The sequence below is a fragment of the Eulemur rufifrons genome, chromosome 1 (assembly GCF_041146395.1).
Source record: "Eulemur rufifrons isolate Redbay chromosome 1, OSU_ERuf_1, whole genome shotgun sequence".
Lineage (NCBI taxonomy): Eukaryota > Metazoa > Chordata > Mammalia > Primates > Lemuridae > Eulemur > Eulemur rufifrons.
This window is the reverse complement of record NC_090983.1, coordinates 55,538,932-55,556,427: the sequence shown is the minus strand read 5'-3', so window position 1 is coordinate 55,556,427 and position 17,496 is coordinate 55,538,932. Positions and strand designations below refer to the sequence as shown.

The 17,496-nt window shown below is 32.4% G+C and overlaps 1 protein-coding gene across 2 annotated transcripts in view; it reads right to left on the bottom strand.

Moving 5' to 3' along the window:
- Positions 1-17,496, bottom strand: part of TLK1 (tousled like kinase 1) — a 140,544-nt gene that overhangs the window by 58,786 nt on the left and 64,262 nt on the right. For both annotated transcript variants that reach the window (XM_069493987.1, XM_069494075.1), the window contains 4 exons: positions 7,238-7,313; positions 3,755-3,801; positions 1,927-2,022; positions 514-603 (listed from right to left, as the gene is read on the bottom strand). In XM_069493987.1, the coding sequence (XP_069350088.1) occupies positions 514-603; positions 1,927-2,022; positions 3,755-3,801; positions 7,238-7,313 (309 nt within the window). The remainder of the gene's footprint in view (positions 1-513; positions 604-1,926; positions 2,023-3,754; positions 3,802-7,237; positions 7,314-17,496) is intronic.

The following is a 17,496-nucleotide window of genomic DNA, read 5'->3' as shown; positions in this document are numbered from 1 at the left end:
AGAAAAAGTGTCACCCAGAAACTATCACATGTAAAAAATTAAAATGAAAACTTAGTACTCAAAAGTCATGAAAGTAAATAAGTTTAAAAGATATCCAAATTCAATTTTCAAATTATCTAACTTGTAGCACGTATATACACATTCATAAATACAGATACCCAAATGAATTACTTTAATGTCCACTTATAACAAATATAGCAGCCTCACAAAGACATCAGTTATATATACTTGGATATTAAGTTCCGACTATTTGACTTGCTTAAAACATCTAAATATTGGCCAGTGTCTAACAAAGGACAAGCTGAAAGTAAATTGGGTGTTTCAATTTCTCACCCTTCCCTATAAATTCTGGGGTGTTTTTTGTTAAGTTAGCTTTCCTTATGTATAGTAATATTGCTTTATACCTAAGACAAACAATAGACATCTTAGCTGTTAATTGCACAACTAAGTTGTCCAAACAAAGTTGGACAGTTTTCTTAGAAGTCATAGAAAAAATTTTTAATTAATATTTACCTGAGTAATTTTAAAAGATAACTGCTTTGGTTGTACAATAGGGTGGTCCCCAAAAGCTAATGCAGTAGGAGAAGGGCTATTCGGTCGAACCTAAAAAAATACATTAAAATTTTTACATTAGCAAGAAAAAAAAAGTAGGTTTCTACTTAGCAATAATTACTTAACATTTCTGAAGAAGTTTCCATCTGGATAATACCTAAATTGAAACATAATTGACTTTTTAAAACTTGTAATCACCATTTATTCAACAAGCATTCATTGGAGTACCTCCTACATAAGGCCCAGTGAGAGATACAATCATATATTCCCTGCTCCTCATGGAGTTTGCATTCTAGTGCCATTAAAATAAATCTTAAAGCTTTCACACTGTTAAGCAAAATAAGGGTAAATTATTTTGAAACAAAAATATTAAAAACCAATTATGATAGTTCAAAAAGTAAAAATAAAAAAGATGTTAGTACAGAGTCTTAGTACTAGGGACAATAATGCATGCCCATAGGTAGTTTAATATCAATTTATTGTTGAGTTTCATTGTTTTATCTGATCACTAGTTTAAAAATATATTCATTAAAAGCAGCAGAATACAACACAGTATCAATGCTATCACTACAACTCTTTACCTAAAATTATTGTTGAATCCTATGCCTTACTTTGTATATGCCAATGGAGACACGATGTGCCTGAAGCTACAAAGCAAGACACAACCAAGTGTGTCTACAGACAAGGACTTGAAGGGGACAAAAGAAATGAAAACAAGGTGCTTGAATAAAGAAGTGCAACTCTAATTTTTAAAAGTCTGTAATTCATCTGTAAATTACTGAAAACCAGTATTGCTTTTCTGGTTAGATATTGAACTTGCACACAATGAAAGTAAATTTAAAAATGAATCCATTGTTTATATGGAAAGCTACGCATATAAAAGATCTTAAAATGTTAGAAACAAACCAAAAAGTTGTTAAGATAATTTTTAGGTCCAAGATTCTTCTACTGTGCTCAACTACACAGCCTGCCTTTTTCTTAAGGATTCCCAGAAAAAAAAATTGTGTTATTTTAGTGCTTAAGAATTTAATTGGTAAGAAAGTTAGAAATTAGTAATCAAGAACTGAATTAGGACTGATACAAGAGTATTCATGTTAGCCTCACAGGCTCAACAGCCTTTTTTGCAAAAACAATGATTGTTAGATATAATTAATTCAGGAAACCCTTAAGAAGCTCACTTTCAGAAATAAAGTTCTAACAGCGTCAAATTAAAAAGGATTCAACTCACCTCACAGAAATGATTTTTTTAAAAGATAAACACTAATTGGATATAGAAATTCTCATTAAAGACAACAAACTATAAAAGTTATTCAATGTATATAACCTCCCAAAGAATATGCATGAAAAACTTGAAAGATATTAATAAAAACTTACAGATGAGGAAGGAGTGGAATGTGAATGTGAATTTTGAGGAGAACGGATTGCAGGAGGTATGCCTCTTACTGGACTCGAGCCATTTCCACCTTGGTACTGAGAAAAAGAAAAAGGAAACATCATTATTTATTAAAGCAGGCTCAGACAGCTGTTATATTAGACATGGCATTAAGAATTAATTTAAATATCTTATTTTAAATTAAATCAATAGTCATTTAAATGGTTCTAGAAAAAGCAAAACTAAGCTCAGTTACACCAAGTCCTAAAACATTATTAACAAGAAAAGTACTGATCACAAAAAGATGATGAGGCTACATTTTATAAAGATCCTTATTTACACTGCATTCTGACTATAATTTGTTACTGTGGCTGACTCAAAGACAAATAAATTCCCCAAAATGAACTTTCTGTTCTTCTCCCAAATCTTAGCAAAATTTCCCTATACATGTTTCTTGAGCCAATATGGTCTCTAATCCCAAAAAACGTAAAAATATTGACAGGTAGATATTTGTGAACATAAACAACTATCTTAAACAGAATCTTCACTCTCAAGATCTGTTAAATATCCAAATGTTCACGGCATTGTATGAAAGAGTTATACAGAATAATTCCCTTTCCTCTAACAGAACAAAATCTTTAAAAAAATCAATTATTTCTTACAAAATAGAAGATTTAGCTGCACATGAAGAGAAGCCAACTAATCTGCTCCATAGATATCTTTTCTCCTAGCTCATGTTCCTACTAAGGATGGGAAAAGAAAACAATATGCTGCTACTCTCTTCCTCAGGGGGTATAGTTTATTGTCTACTTCATCACTTTTTGTTTAATTAACTTTGACACCAACAGCAGAGATGCAGTCTTCCTAGCATGTTCATTTAAAAACTTCCCACAACCTAGAGATTTTGCCTCATTTATTTTATCTATAGAGTGTCTAGCATAACACCCGGCACATAATAAGCATTCAAGAGATATTTGTCTATTCAAATTGATCCTACCTTTGGCAAAGGTTCTTAATGATATTAACAAGGAGTGACTGACCTCAACTAAAGAGCATTAGGTATCTGGCGGTCAGCAACGATTTTACCTTAAAAAATTTTACCCAAGAAAAAAAGCAATGGAGGATTTAAAAAAATTGTTTTAAAATTCAGCCCTTTTGCTATTCAGCCAATTCTGGTTTCAATCTCAAGTAAATATAAGTATTTTTCAATTGAGTAGATTATGTTTGTTCTTTCAAAAATCACACTCATGTTTTCTAATGTAAAACTGGTAGCCAAAAGTGTTTCTATGAAGAAGCAAGGAAACACTCCTGAATGTTACTCTTGGGTAAAAATCTAAATTTACCACTCTTTATTGTTTTCAGGGACTCTTAGATTCACATCTCTATCAATTATTTAATCCCCACCCACAGGGCTCAAATGTTGCTGAGGGGTGATAAAGCCTGTATTGATAGTAGAAAGAATTCTGAACTAGAGAGCTGGTAGACTAAGTTCCATTCTTTACCATTTAAAAGTTGACTTTAGGTAGGCTACTTTATATTTCTGGTACTCTGTTTCATTGTCTGTAAAACAGAAACGCTAATACCTACTTTGCTTACCTTAGGTTGTTATAAGCAAATATGTGAGGAAGTACTTTGAAATTTATGATGTGCCATACCAATATAAAGGTAAATTTTAAGGTTCCCAGGAAGAAAGGATATAACATAGTACTAAAGCTCTGCTCTAATCAAGCAGATAATCAAAAGTTGACCTTGTGCTTCAAAGAAATTATTTGTAGCTCACAGCAGAATTATATTGAATTAGGAACTGGAAATAATTCTCAATGAACTTACTTCAAAATAGTCACTAATTTTGTGGCCACGTCCCCCAATACTTTTTCCTAAAATATAAAAAGCATATGAAATGTTAGTAGGGTAGTGATGAACATCAAAAAATTATTAAGAACCTAGAAGGTGAGATACCAATTTCAGAAATCCAAAAATCAAATGACATTTCAAGAGAAACATACCAATTTTTAAAAGTCCCAATTATTGGAGAATCAGATAAATAACGTTATGGATCTATTTTAAAACTATATTATTAATATTGCTTAGTGACTATTAATTTCAGAAAAGCAAATCAATAAATAAAAAAGAAAGGACAAATGGCAACTGCATAACTCAAAAACTACTTCTTATAAAGCTTTGGTTCAGGCCGGGCGCGGTGGCTCACGCCTGTAATCCTAGCACTCTGGGAGGCCGAGGCGGGTGGATTGCTCAAGGTCAGGAGTTCGAGACCAGCCTGAGCGAGACCCCGTCTCTACTAAAAATAGAAAGACATTATATGGACACCTAAAAATCTATATAGAAAAAATTAGCCGGGCATAGTGGCGCATGCCTGTAGTCCCAGCTACTCGGGAGGCTGAGGCAGTAGGATCGCTTAAGCCCAGGAGTTTGAGGTTGCTGTGAGCTAAGCTGACGCCACGGCACTCACTCTAGCCTGGGCAACAAAGTGAGACTCTGTCTCAACAAAAAAAAAAAAAAAAAAAAAAAAAAAAGCTTTGGTTCATACAAACTATAACATGATCTCTGTCAAACTCACAATAACATGCTTCACTATGAATGTTATTTTGTAAAATGTGTTTTGATTTTCTAAAAAGCATTTTCAAATTAATAGGATACATTTTAATAAGCTATATTTCAAATATTATTCTTATATGACCATACTGATGGAGCGAACTAGGTCATTACAGATCATATTATTCTTAAATTAAACATTTTACTCTCAGATGAACTCTGATGCAGTTTTTTATTTTTATTTTTTTGAGACAGAGTCTCGCTCAGTTGCCCGGGCTAGAGTGCTGTGGCATCAGCCTAACTCACAGCAACCTCAAACTCCTGGGGTGTATAGTGTATAGAGATGCTTTTTGAGGGAAAGGCAACTATCCTTGATTATAATGATATAGAATACATGACTTCTTCAAGTTATAATAGAAAAATTAATAATATCATGGAGTCAAAAGCTTTGTATAATACAGACATACAGACTTTAGCCATTCAATATTGACTTATATTCATACATTTATTTATTTTTATTCAACAAATATTTCTTAAGTGGTTACTATGTGTGAGGCACTACCGAGATGAACAAACAATACACTTAAAAGTTCAACAACTTTAAATTCTTCTTGGAATAAGGTAAGAGAATTTTTTCAAAACCCAAACAAGTACTCAGGACTATAAATACTACCTAAAAATTTTGAACAATGGTTTTGTACACATTTAAAGATCAGAGAAGACTGTAAAGGTTTTATAACAAAGGAACTTCCCTTCTGTCTATAATAATTTCCCTGCAGATTCTGAAGAAGTGCTATCTTTTAGTGAAGACAGAGATGTTTTTGGCTGCCTACCCACAAGCTATTTCCCCAATGCTTTTTCCCTAACTAAACCCTAATTTTGTTAACATCTTTCCCCACCCCACCCCGGATATAGCACCTGTAACTTCAGAGCAAGCTGACTCCTAGACAGCCCCCAATCCCAGTTCCCTTTCCCTCCTTACCAGAAATCCAATGTTGTTCAGGTATCATCCCTTCTCCACACAGCCTGTATTTATTTTTTTATTTCAGCATATTATGGGGGTACAAATGTTTAGATTACGCATATTGCCCTTGCTTGCCCCACCCAAGTCAGAGTTTCAAGCATGTCCATCCCCCAGACGGTGCATACTGCACCCATTAGGTGTGTATATACCCATCCTCTCCTCCCACATCCCATCTGTCCAACATCCAATGAATGTTATTACTATATGTGCACTTAAGTGTTGATCAGTTAATATCAATTTGATGGTGAGTACATGTAGTGCTTGTTTTTCCATTCTTGGGATACTTCACTTAGTAGAATGGATTCCAGCTGTGTCCAGAATAATACAAGAGGTGCTATATCATCATTGTTTTTTGGCTGATAGAACTTCATGGCATACATACACCATACTTTATTAATCCACTCATGTACTGATGGGCACTTGGGTTGTTTCCACATCTTTGCAATTGTGAATTGTGCTGCTACAGCCTGTATTTTTAAGTGGACCTTTACCCCATTTTCAATTCCAAAGATGGGCCTGATTTTTGTAAGGGCAATAGTACCTCTGTTGGACATAACTGGTTTTGGAATGGACATATAACCCAATCTGGACCATAAGATGATAGGAGAGGTTTGCTTTGGGCTTGAAGAAGCTTACCCCAAAGAAGTGGGGTTGTGGGGAATAGAAAGCCAGTCTCTCTCTAAAACAGTTTAGGTGAGGAAGCTGAAATGAGTAAATCCAGTTTAGGTAACCATCCTAAAACCAGAAGAAAATCAGGCAATTCTGTGGATGTCAGACCACAAACAAAGAAAAAAACATGAGTATTTAAGACAGGTTGGATCAACCAACCCAAAATCCCCACGCTGTTTATAGGCTTGCTTTTGAGTTTATCTGCAGTTGAAACTATAGCAATTAATGTATCTTTACAATAAATAAAGCTCTAAGTCCACTAACCACAACTTAGGGGAACTGTATTAAGACCAAAAAGCAGCTCAGTGCAAATCAAGAGACAAAGTACTACACACCTAGAGAAAAAGTCCTAAAATGACTTAACCCCTTCCTTTCACAAAGACATTTACATTCCTTGATTCCAATGCCATATAAAAAACAGTAAGCAATGGCCCTAGATCTTATGGCTAAAGATTGACTCCAATACATATAACATTTTGTATAAAATCACGAATATACATGTTTTAAGAGCCTAATTTATTGTCTTTAATTTTGAGTGCCCAAATTAAATGAAAGTACTATTTTGCTGTCTATTATGAGAGATTTTATAGCCTAATGAAAATAATTTTCTTAGCTCATATCACAAAAGAGTGGTATGCCAGAAAGGATGAAGAATAGGAATGGAAAGAAAAAGATGGTGCTTTAATTAGAGTCTCTCTCATTTTCGTATAGGCCTTTATAAAAAAAATAAAATGGAGAAGTTTGGGTACCTCTTTTAAAGTGAGATTTAAAGTTTTTATTCAAAAACAAGAAGCCATTTCAACACCATAATTCATATAAAGAAAGAAAAATGAAAAGTGATGTTTCCCAGATTTCGACATGATATTAGTCTTTCTAGGACCCAAATAAAAAATTGAGAGAAATGTCCAAATGCCTAAAAACAGTAATCATACACTAACTACCTATGTGTATAGAAAGACTGCAATTTCGTATTATTATTTAACAATGAGAATATCAATTGGTTAAAAAATCAGAAAAATTAACTGTAAATGTTTCCCGGGCTCTGAAGGAAGATACTGTTTGCTTACCCTGACTACTTTCATTCTGGTTTTCTGCTTTTCTCTTTCTTCCCCTGGATGATTCCGATTGTTTCTTCTCTGGTGTCTATGGAAAGCAAGATAACAGATTTTTAAATTATAGTTTTAATACACAAAATTCCAGTTAATATAAAAATTTTTCTTTTCAAGGCCAAATAGTGCTAAATAGTGCTCATAAGATGTAAACGTATATTTACTTACATACAATTTATTTTAAAAACAAAATTTTCTATTGTATAAATTTTTAAAATTCCAAGTATAGAAAACCCTGTACATATTACCTGAAATTCTACATTTTCAGAAATTGACTTGAAGTGGATGAGAAACCTGAAAGTAATTAGCCTTTACAAGATGCCATTCAAATTCTTAACTGGATAGGATCCGCCCCCCCTCCAAAAAAAAATCACGTTTAAGTTTTTCTTACTAGTTTTCTACTACTCAAACGTAGTGTATAAAACTAAACTTTGGACCAGGTGAGATGGCTTGTGCCTGTAATTCTAGCACTCTCGAGGCCAAGATGGGAGGATCACTTGAAGCCAGGAATTTGAGACCAGCCTGAGCAAGAGCGAGACCCCCATCTCTACAAAAAACAGAAAAATTAGCTGGCGTAGAGGCACACGCCTGTACTCAGGAGGCTGAGACAGGAGGACTGCTTGAGCCCCCAGTGGCTATGATGATGCCACTGCACTCTAGCCCAGGCAACAGAGTGAGACCCTGTTTCAAAAAAAACGAAACAAAACATCCTAAATTTTGATGACAAAAAAGGGGTAGAACACAAACCCTGATCCTACTAAAAAAGACCGTGCATCTAAAAGCCTGACAATCACTATCCAACAATCACAGCAAATTCATAGGTTATGCCCTAGATTGGGTGTTAGCAAACTAAGGCCCATGAGCCAAATCTGTTTGGCCACCTGTTTTGTATCACCTAACCATAGCTTTTACCTTTTTAAATGTATGAAATTTTAAAATTCAAAACAAAAAGAATGTTTTATTATGTGATAATTATAAGAAATTTAAATTTCAGTATCCATAATAAAGTTTTACTGGAACACAGCCACACTTGTTCATTTACATATTGTCTATAGCTGCTTTCACATTACAACAGTAAAGTAGCTGCAACAGTCAGTATGACCCATAAAGTCTAAAATATCTGGCCCTTTAGAGAAAAAGTTTGAAGACTCCTGCTCTAGATGGTGGCTTTGGTCCTAAATTACAGGTTTGTTCTTCTAACAGACAGCAAAAATTTTCATTAGGCTAACACAAGTAATTTTTGTGGAATATGACAAACTATTGTCGTGCTTAGTCAAAAATTAAAGCCAAGAACAAAAGCAAAAGGCAATGGCATTTTAGAAAGCCTAATTTAAGTACTTCTGGTGCCAGAATAATTCCTGAACTTAATAAGAACTCCATGAATATTTGACTAAAAAATGAATCACATTAGACAACTTAAAATAAATCTCTTAAGATGCTGTGGTCCCCAAACAAGGAAGGGATTTAATCCATATTTTTATGTATGTCTCTGAGTAGTTCTATGATTAAACAGTATGAATGACAATAAATAAACTAATTCTTATTGAGCAGATATTGTTCCTCTAAGTATCATCTTGGGCCTTTAAACTTCTCTTATCTCCATTCTGCCAACAAAATAACAAATTTAGAGAGGTTGAAATGAATGTTACCAGTCTCTGAATTCTTTAAAAACAGGTGTTATATCTTCTCCCCATCTTACCCTCCCATTCCATGCCTAGCAATATTACTTGATAAATAAAGGAATGAATATTAAATAACTTACCCAAGGTAACACTACTAGTGTGGTAGAGCCAGGATTCAAACCAAATTCGGTTCTATACAATTCCAAGACTCACATGATCTTTATTTTTTCTCTATGTGATATGCTATATGCCCTATATCAACTAAATGAATTATACAAAAATATTTCAAAATTTTACTGTTTGTAAATAAAATTCAATATGTCCAATAAATTGCCTTTATGTTTTCATTTCACAAACCAGACATCTTAAAGAAAGCCATCTACTTGGGAGGTAAACTGACGTACCAGTAATTTTGGGTACATAGTTTATTAGTTTAGTTTCACTATCAAAATTACCAAACTCAAACAATAACCAATCTTCTGTATTTCCAGAACTAAAAATCACCAACTTAAGAATTCTAAGTTCAAGTTTTTATAAAGGCTAAATCTATCTTAAAACAAAAGATCCCCAAATAATAATTTATTCATACCCTTCCTAAATTAATCTATGAAAAAATATATAATTTAAGGTCAAAAAAACATAATTTTTCAGAATAGTTTAAGGTTATATTAATTTTTCAGCATGGAAGGATCCCATTTGAATGCCATCTTAAATCTTAACTAGATACTTTTGAATAAGCAAAAAAAAAAAAAACCCATACAAAATATTATTTCATATAATTCTGAAACAGTTATATTTGAAACTGTATTTTCTAGCTAGAAAACTAAAGAAAGTGTAATGCTCTAAATGGTTCTGTATCATTTTCTATAGTATATTCCAAGGAACACTAGTTCAATGACAGGTTGGGAAAGCTACATTTTAAGTGGGGGTAATAAAGGGGCAGTTCAACTGAGATAAACAAAGTTAGATTTTTTTACTGCAAAGCTTCCCAGAACCATTAAAATGCTAACAAGTACTGGCTATCTCCAAAAGAGGGATGAGACAGATATAATACATGTACAAATTCTTAAAAGTTATTAGTGATAACATTCATTAAATACTTCACTGGATATTGTGATATTTAAGGGTTTTTGTTTTATTTTTTAAGGACATTTTCCTTGGAAGTAAAATTTCCCAGTATGGGGATGTGGAACAGCCCTCTGAGGAAAATGTCATTTCATTCAAACAAACAAAAAATCAAACAAATGCATTATGATTACAGTAAAGAAGAAAAGGCAATGGGTTTATCTCCTATAAACCAAGAAGAAATCTGAAGAATTTGAAGAAGAAAAAAGATAGGATAAAATTAATTTTAAGACTGCAATATATAGGTAAGAAGTTGGAAATAGGTAATAAAAAATTGAAAAACTGTTTAGCAAAGTAAAAGATGAGAATGAAAAACCTAGATGTATTTAAATTAGCCTATAAAGTGAATGTTTCTATCATATGCACACCTTTTGTCCTTTCCTGTGAACCTTAATTTTTTCACCAATGTCCTGATGTGCTGATGCTGACCTTTAACTTTGTTCATCTCATAGACTACGTGGACACACTTAGGGTTATTCTGTCAGCACGAATGAACCATAATTTCCTAAAAAGCAAGTACCATGGGTTTCTGAAGGAACAGACCAAGAATGAAACACTGGGTCCATTATTTACTATAACCCTTAGCATGTTATTTAACCCAAGAATCCATTTTCTCATCAGTGTAAAACATGATAATATAGGCATAGGAGTACTGTGAGGATTAAATGAGAAACATACCAGAAACATAGTACAGCATCTGCAATATAGTGGATAATCAATGAATGTCTGTGAATACCCAATCAATTCCCTTATTTGAATGGCTACCCTGCTATCGCTCCAAATATCCATGCACTTTTATGTTTTAGAACTTCCATCGTGTGTTACATGTTAAGTGATTAGCAGCTTCTGCTCTAATGGCTTACAAATAACTTGCAGGGCTTGCAAAACAGATGACATTTTCTCTTTAAGGTCCCATTCAACTATATTCTAGACTATAAGCCACTGAACCTGCAGTCTAGGCCTCATCACCAACCCTCAGGCAAAAGTACACTAAATAGTTTTATAGTTTTGAATTTAAATAATCTTAACAACATCTATATTAAAAACAAAACAAAAACCCTTAACAAAGCCTACTGCTGCCAATTCTTCTAATTCACTCATTTGTATACAAACTCATGTGGGGATTTAGAATCTAGGGCAGGGGGTGAGGAGAGGTGGATAGGCAGAAACTCACCAAATATTTAATCTCTAAGATGACTCATCACTGACAGAAAGTTCAGAATAATAACAGCAATCTTCAAACTATATTCCAGAAATATCTTAGGGGAGAGAAGGTTGTACCCAGAAGTTATTAAAGTGGGGGGAAGGGAAGGAAAAAGTGAGTGGCGAGCTAAGGCTCTAGCCTACCAGAGACACATCTTACACAACCTCTACCTATCTCTGCAACCAAGGCATCTCTTATTTTAATACTGGGATTCTATATGAGATCCCCTTTGAAGAAATAGTTTGGTGGCATAAAAAAAGTTTGAAAAACTGATCATGACTAATGACTTCCTTGAGTAAATCCAAAGGACATCAACCAGGCCACCTATGTATTTGCATAAAGTAGAAAATTTGCACATATCAAATATTTTATATAGACATTTTTAAGCTTATCATTGCTCTTGCTATTATGTTGTCATTTCTTTTTTTCTTCTTTATTTTTTCTCAGCTATCCCACTATAAATAGACCATAATAAGCAAGAATTAATATGGAAGGCAAAATAACAGAATTTGGTTTTAAAGTGAAGATGGCAAGAATAATTAATTATAAAAGGCCAAAAAACATACAATGGAATAGTGGTTAGGAGCAAATGAAGAAAGGAGAGACTGTACTCTTTAAATCAATTTAGCTGTGTAAATGTTAGACTTGTAATCATACCAAAACCTGAATAACTACTCTGGCATTTAAATATTCTAAGATATTAGTGTCAATTTACACAGTATTTTCTAGCAGTTGAAAGTCTGTTCAAAAAACACAAAGATAATTTAAAGGACTTAAGAGATGATAGTGATAGAATTAACTAATGATCCCAATTTTATTTGGAACTCAGGTCAGTGATTATTAAACAAGGTTTTTGTATCTATCTAACCATGTGGCTTTTTGGTTTATCTTAATAAAAATGTGTCCTTCTTCAATGCAAATAAGGCCAAATATAAGAAAACAAGAATCTTAACACTGTCACTGAATGATGGACAAAAAAATTATTCCATGAAAATACACAACCACTTCTACAAGCCTCAAACTAGAGAGAGATTTAAAATTATCAGCAGAAATGCATTATAGAAAATTTTGACAGTATGTGAAAAGATACCATTATAACATTAACAAAAAAGGAGGGAGTGGATATTAAAATTTATTCTTCACTCTACTTTAGCTAGAGTTCATCAGGCCTGACTAAACAGACAACAATAAAAGTCAAATATTATCTCTAATAAAATTATTAATTAACAAACAGAGATATAGCTAATTTCTTTCTGTTAAACAAGAAAATACTTTAAAGAAAGAAAAATTACCCTAATATTAAATAATATCCTTAAAAAATAATCACTCTTCAAACTTTTCAGAATAAATTTTTCTGACAGATTCATTCAGCCAAAGATTGGTATCAAAAATACAACTCATTGGCTATTCCAATGATTCATACGCAGGTATCAAATTCAAGGTTACTATAATTTGAACAAATGGCATGACAAAACTTTTTTATCCATATTTCCAATTTTTATCCACATTTCTAAGCAAAATTTGTTGAACTAGATGTGAGACAGGAAAATGCTGGAGAAATTATCTTTGTTAACCTTACTTGGCATATATCAAAACAGCACTGAACTAGAATGGAAAATCTGGAACCTTACAAAAATAGCCAATGTAAAATAGATGTTCTTTTCAAGAACATCAAATGTACAGATATGCTGTTTTTTCCCATGCTTTTACTGTAAAAATTAGGTTAGAATGTACTGTAATAAAACTGAATTTCTATTGTGTAAATTACCTTGCTGCTTCATATCCTATTGTACACTTAGATAAATATGTATATCTTAACTCAAGGATGATTTTGAGCTGGCACAATCTGAAATTCACAGTCTGTCTCTGTCCAACCAAGGGTCAAAACTTTAATATCGAGAACCATTATCTGGAAATATTTGCTTGAACCTTTGACCCATAAAAGAAGATCCCTGTTATAATGCTGATTTCAATATTTAGTATAAAAAGTATAACATTTTGGAATGCTATCATCAAATTAGAGCATTTCCATGCCATTCTAAGTAAATTCAAATCATCAACAATTTTCAGTGTAGTCTATTTTCTGCTGCATTGCTTTTATTATTAATGTGTAATAATAAAGATGGTAAAATACCAATAAGATGAAATTAGGTAACCACTCAACTAAAATATGTGCTGTCTTATAGGTAAACCTAAACTGTGCCAGCTCACATTTTTAAAAGCCTGAAGGATTGTCACTCTCTTTATACATATACAGCATCCACAACCATATCAGTACTCAAAAGAAATAAAATACTAAAACAATTACTCTTACTTTCAATTTTTAACAACTACCTTACTTACTTAACATGCCTCACATTCTCACTTAAGCTCCTATCACTTGTACCCATTTCAATTTGCATTCACATATGTTTAAAAGGAGCATAGTAAGTTTTCAATATTGATGACAAGTCATTTTGTTTGCCATTTTTTTACCATTTATGTAGCCTATTAATATATACCCCTACAGACATTCCTTTGAACATCAATCCCTAGGTCCTTACAGAATTATTTCTCTGGGATGCATACTTTTAAATGTAAATGCTGTTATCACAGAATATGCATTTAAATTTTTAAAGATAATGCCAAATTGCACTTTCAAAGGCAGTATCAATCCATGCTTTCACTAACACTGACTGTATGAGAACACTCACCAATCCTTTAAAATCTATCTGATAGGTAAAAAAAAGGTGTTACTACTTTTTCTATAGCAATGAAACACTTATAATCAGAAAAAAGTGATTTGCCTTATTCCTAAAAAGTTTTTATCACACATTTATTAGCATTGACTCTCAATGTTGACTATACATCAATCATTTACAAAGCTTTTATTTAAAACTCATGCTGCTATCTCCCCAGTCCAAATTTAGGCATCTCTGGAGAAAGACCAGAGGAATCCTTATTTTTAAAAAGCTCGAGAAGTGATATTGATGTATCATCAAGATTAGGAACAGTCAACCAATCTATCTAGGTTGATAATATAATAATAAGTAATGTATTTCCTATAAATTCCATTTTATAGAATCCACAAAATTAAGAATATTATTGTTCTTTATAATCTTCCATTAAGATTAAAGACCAAACTTATGACATATAGCAGAAAACTAATTAGGTTATAAGGAGGCCAATGGGTTGCCATGGTTACCCAAGTCATTTTAGAAAATGACAATTAATCTTAAAGAAAATTAGTAAAACATTCACTATGTTCTGCTGACATAACATAAAAATACATCTTTCTAATATTTTTAAAAATATAAAATATTGAAACCAAGTTCTCAATAATGCCAACTTGTACTGAATGCCCTCAAAATCCAGTCTAAAACCAACATTTATCATATTAAACATTTGTCAAGTGCTGTTAGCCTAAATATTTCTTAGATTGGCAAGTTTGATAATTACTGTAAATCATTTTAAACCTAAATATTTTGAAAAAAAAAGAATACCATTTTTTTCCTAAAACGAATTGGGGTAGGTAATTTATCTAACTAATAAGTTATATACTATTTCAGTTATATGGAGAGAGTATAGAATAGTTGTTGAGGGCATCATTTTGAAGTAAGACAGATACTTTGGAATTAGATTTTGGACTCTGTTAACTTATTATCAGTGTAACTATTAGCAAAGTGATTACTCTCTTTGAGCTTCTGTTTCCACATTTAGAGATGCAAAATTTATGGAGATATAATCCAACTCCACAAGTAAAAAGCTAAAACTTTCAAGATGCTGCTAAACATCCTACGTTGCATAGGACAGCATACCCTCCCCCCTGAAAATATATCCAGGGTAAAATATCAACAATGTTAAGGTTGAGAAACCCTGCTTTGATGAATACATAAGAAACACTTTTAGTTGGCACATAAATTACTTGTACAGTATGCTATTTTACTTTCATTCTCTCATGAGTTTACAGTGAACATTTCTACAAGCCGTATGACATGTGATGACAGCTCAATGATGATTTATGGATTGTGTATTCTAGTGTTATAAAATTTTTTGTTTTAAATCCTAAAATGGTAAATACTAATAGCTGTAACCCACATAAATAAAAGCTCTTTGGAATCATCAACAATTTTTAAGAGTTGTAGAGAGGTCTTGGGACCCAAATGTTTGAAAACTGCTTTTGTAAATGAACTTATCCTGATAGCATATGTAATGCTAAGAAATGTTAGCAGGTGAGAAGGGTGAGAGGGTGTGCTGGACAAAGAGTAGTAGCTTGTTAAGGAAATGGATAGAGTGATGTTAAATTTATTCACTCAACAAATTATTTGCTGAGCACCTACTATGGTCAAGCACTATACTAGGTTCCACTTTAAAAGTATGTCTTTATTCTTATGGTAATCTACCATATTTCTCTTTCAATCTTGTTTTCACTGATCAGCTTTAGAACTTTCTTGCTCGAAAAAATACCAACCAACTGCTTCCAATGTACTTTCATAAAGGGTAACATTTAACAGCTGTTTGCTTGCTAAATAAATGGTTTACAGAATCATTTCAAAAATTACTTCAAGATTTCATAACCTACAAGAACTCGAGAGATTATGTAGACAGAGGATATCAGAATTTCTAAACAGTGAGCCTAGGTACTTATACTTTGAAAATACTTCCTAGATGATTCTGATATGTATATTCTTACATCTTTATGGAAACAGATGCACAGAGCCAGTATTAGACCTCCATTTGGTTTCCAGTTCCCTTTTCCATCCAAGAGACTAAGCATGTATATATTCAAGCAGGAAAGACCTACTTCCTTTGCTGTGAATTCTGTTACAACATATTTGTGTCAGATACTTTAATTTCTATCTGAATATAGCCTCTAAAAGCATGTCTTTTAACAGATAGTGGTGAATTAAAAACAATTTTCTCTTTTTAAATAAAAGGAAAAGTTACAAAGTAATTTCAGGTATTTCACAGGAAATTTTAAGTCCAATAATTCATGTTTTATTATTAATCTTAATAAGAGAGAGGAATACTAACTTAATATTCCCCTACTGAGAAAATTATATATATTTATTACAAAATACACCATATTTCCCATGCATACAAAGAGTACCTGCCTTCAAGACAACAAAGTTATTGTATATATCCTACACTGTAAATAGCAACAGTGTTGCTATGTCATAGTAAAACTATGTCATAGTAAAACAACTGACATAAAAATACTAAGTAAGATTTTTGGTAAAGAAGCAAAGTGAGAAAATACTACCAGGAGAAGGATAAATAAAAGAGAAGACAGAGGAACCCATCAAATAGAACACTACAAACATCATTTCTCAGGCTAAAACATTTTAGAAAATAATTTAGGCAGCAGGGTATAAAGAGTATTTCTTAAAATTGATGAAGGCACTAAGCTAAGTGTCTAACATCTTAAGAAGCTGGATAGATTTTAACAGAATAAAGTCAAAGCAAGGTAATTTATTTAGGGTGAAGACACATAAAAATGTAATTTTCAGTGATACTTAACCTATCCATCACTAAATTCATTTTTTAAGTTCTCCTCTTTCTTGCCGGGTGTTCAATTAAGACATTAAAAAAAAGATTTGTCCAGGTTATAGCAAATAAAAAAAGACAATTAAAATTTCATGAGGTTTTTTTTTTTTTAAAAAAAATCAATCTAAAGCCTAAAACTTAAGTCCAGTATTACCTCTATTTTCAAAGAAAATCATAACTTTCAATCAGTCTAGGCTACCTAAGTGTTCACTGAGGAAATATTCAAGGTAAACACTATCAAGGAGGCAAAAAGAATAAAAAAGTAGAGATACATATATAAAACAAGGTAAAAACAGGACATGCTGTAGATGCAACAACAGTCCTAGCTCCCATATATCCATAATTTAAAATCCTTAATATTAAATAACTCAAAATCCCAAAATATACTTTGACTGAAAATAAACAGTAATTCGAGACCATTAGATAAAGGCTTAGATTTGATGATTACCCAGGAAGAAAGGGGGAGAAAAACAACTTTGGTTCTAGAGATATATTTCAAATTATTCAACTGATTCAGGTTTACAGAAGTATTACAAAAGCTGAATATTAAAATTAAGTTGAGGCAAAACCAGAATAATTTGACTTGTATGTCTGCTTTATAAACACCTTATGGAGTATACTGTATGTAAGCACACATGTATAAATACACATAACTGTGCATCTCTAACATTAATTATGAAAGATGATGTAATTCAATGGTATGTATATTCAGTCACAAATATCCCAACCTCAGGAAGAAA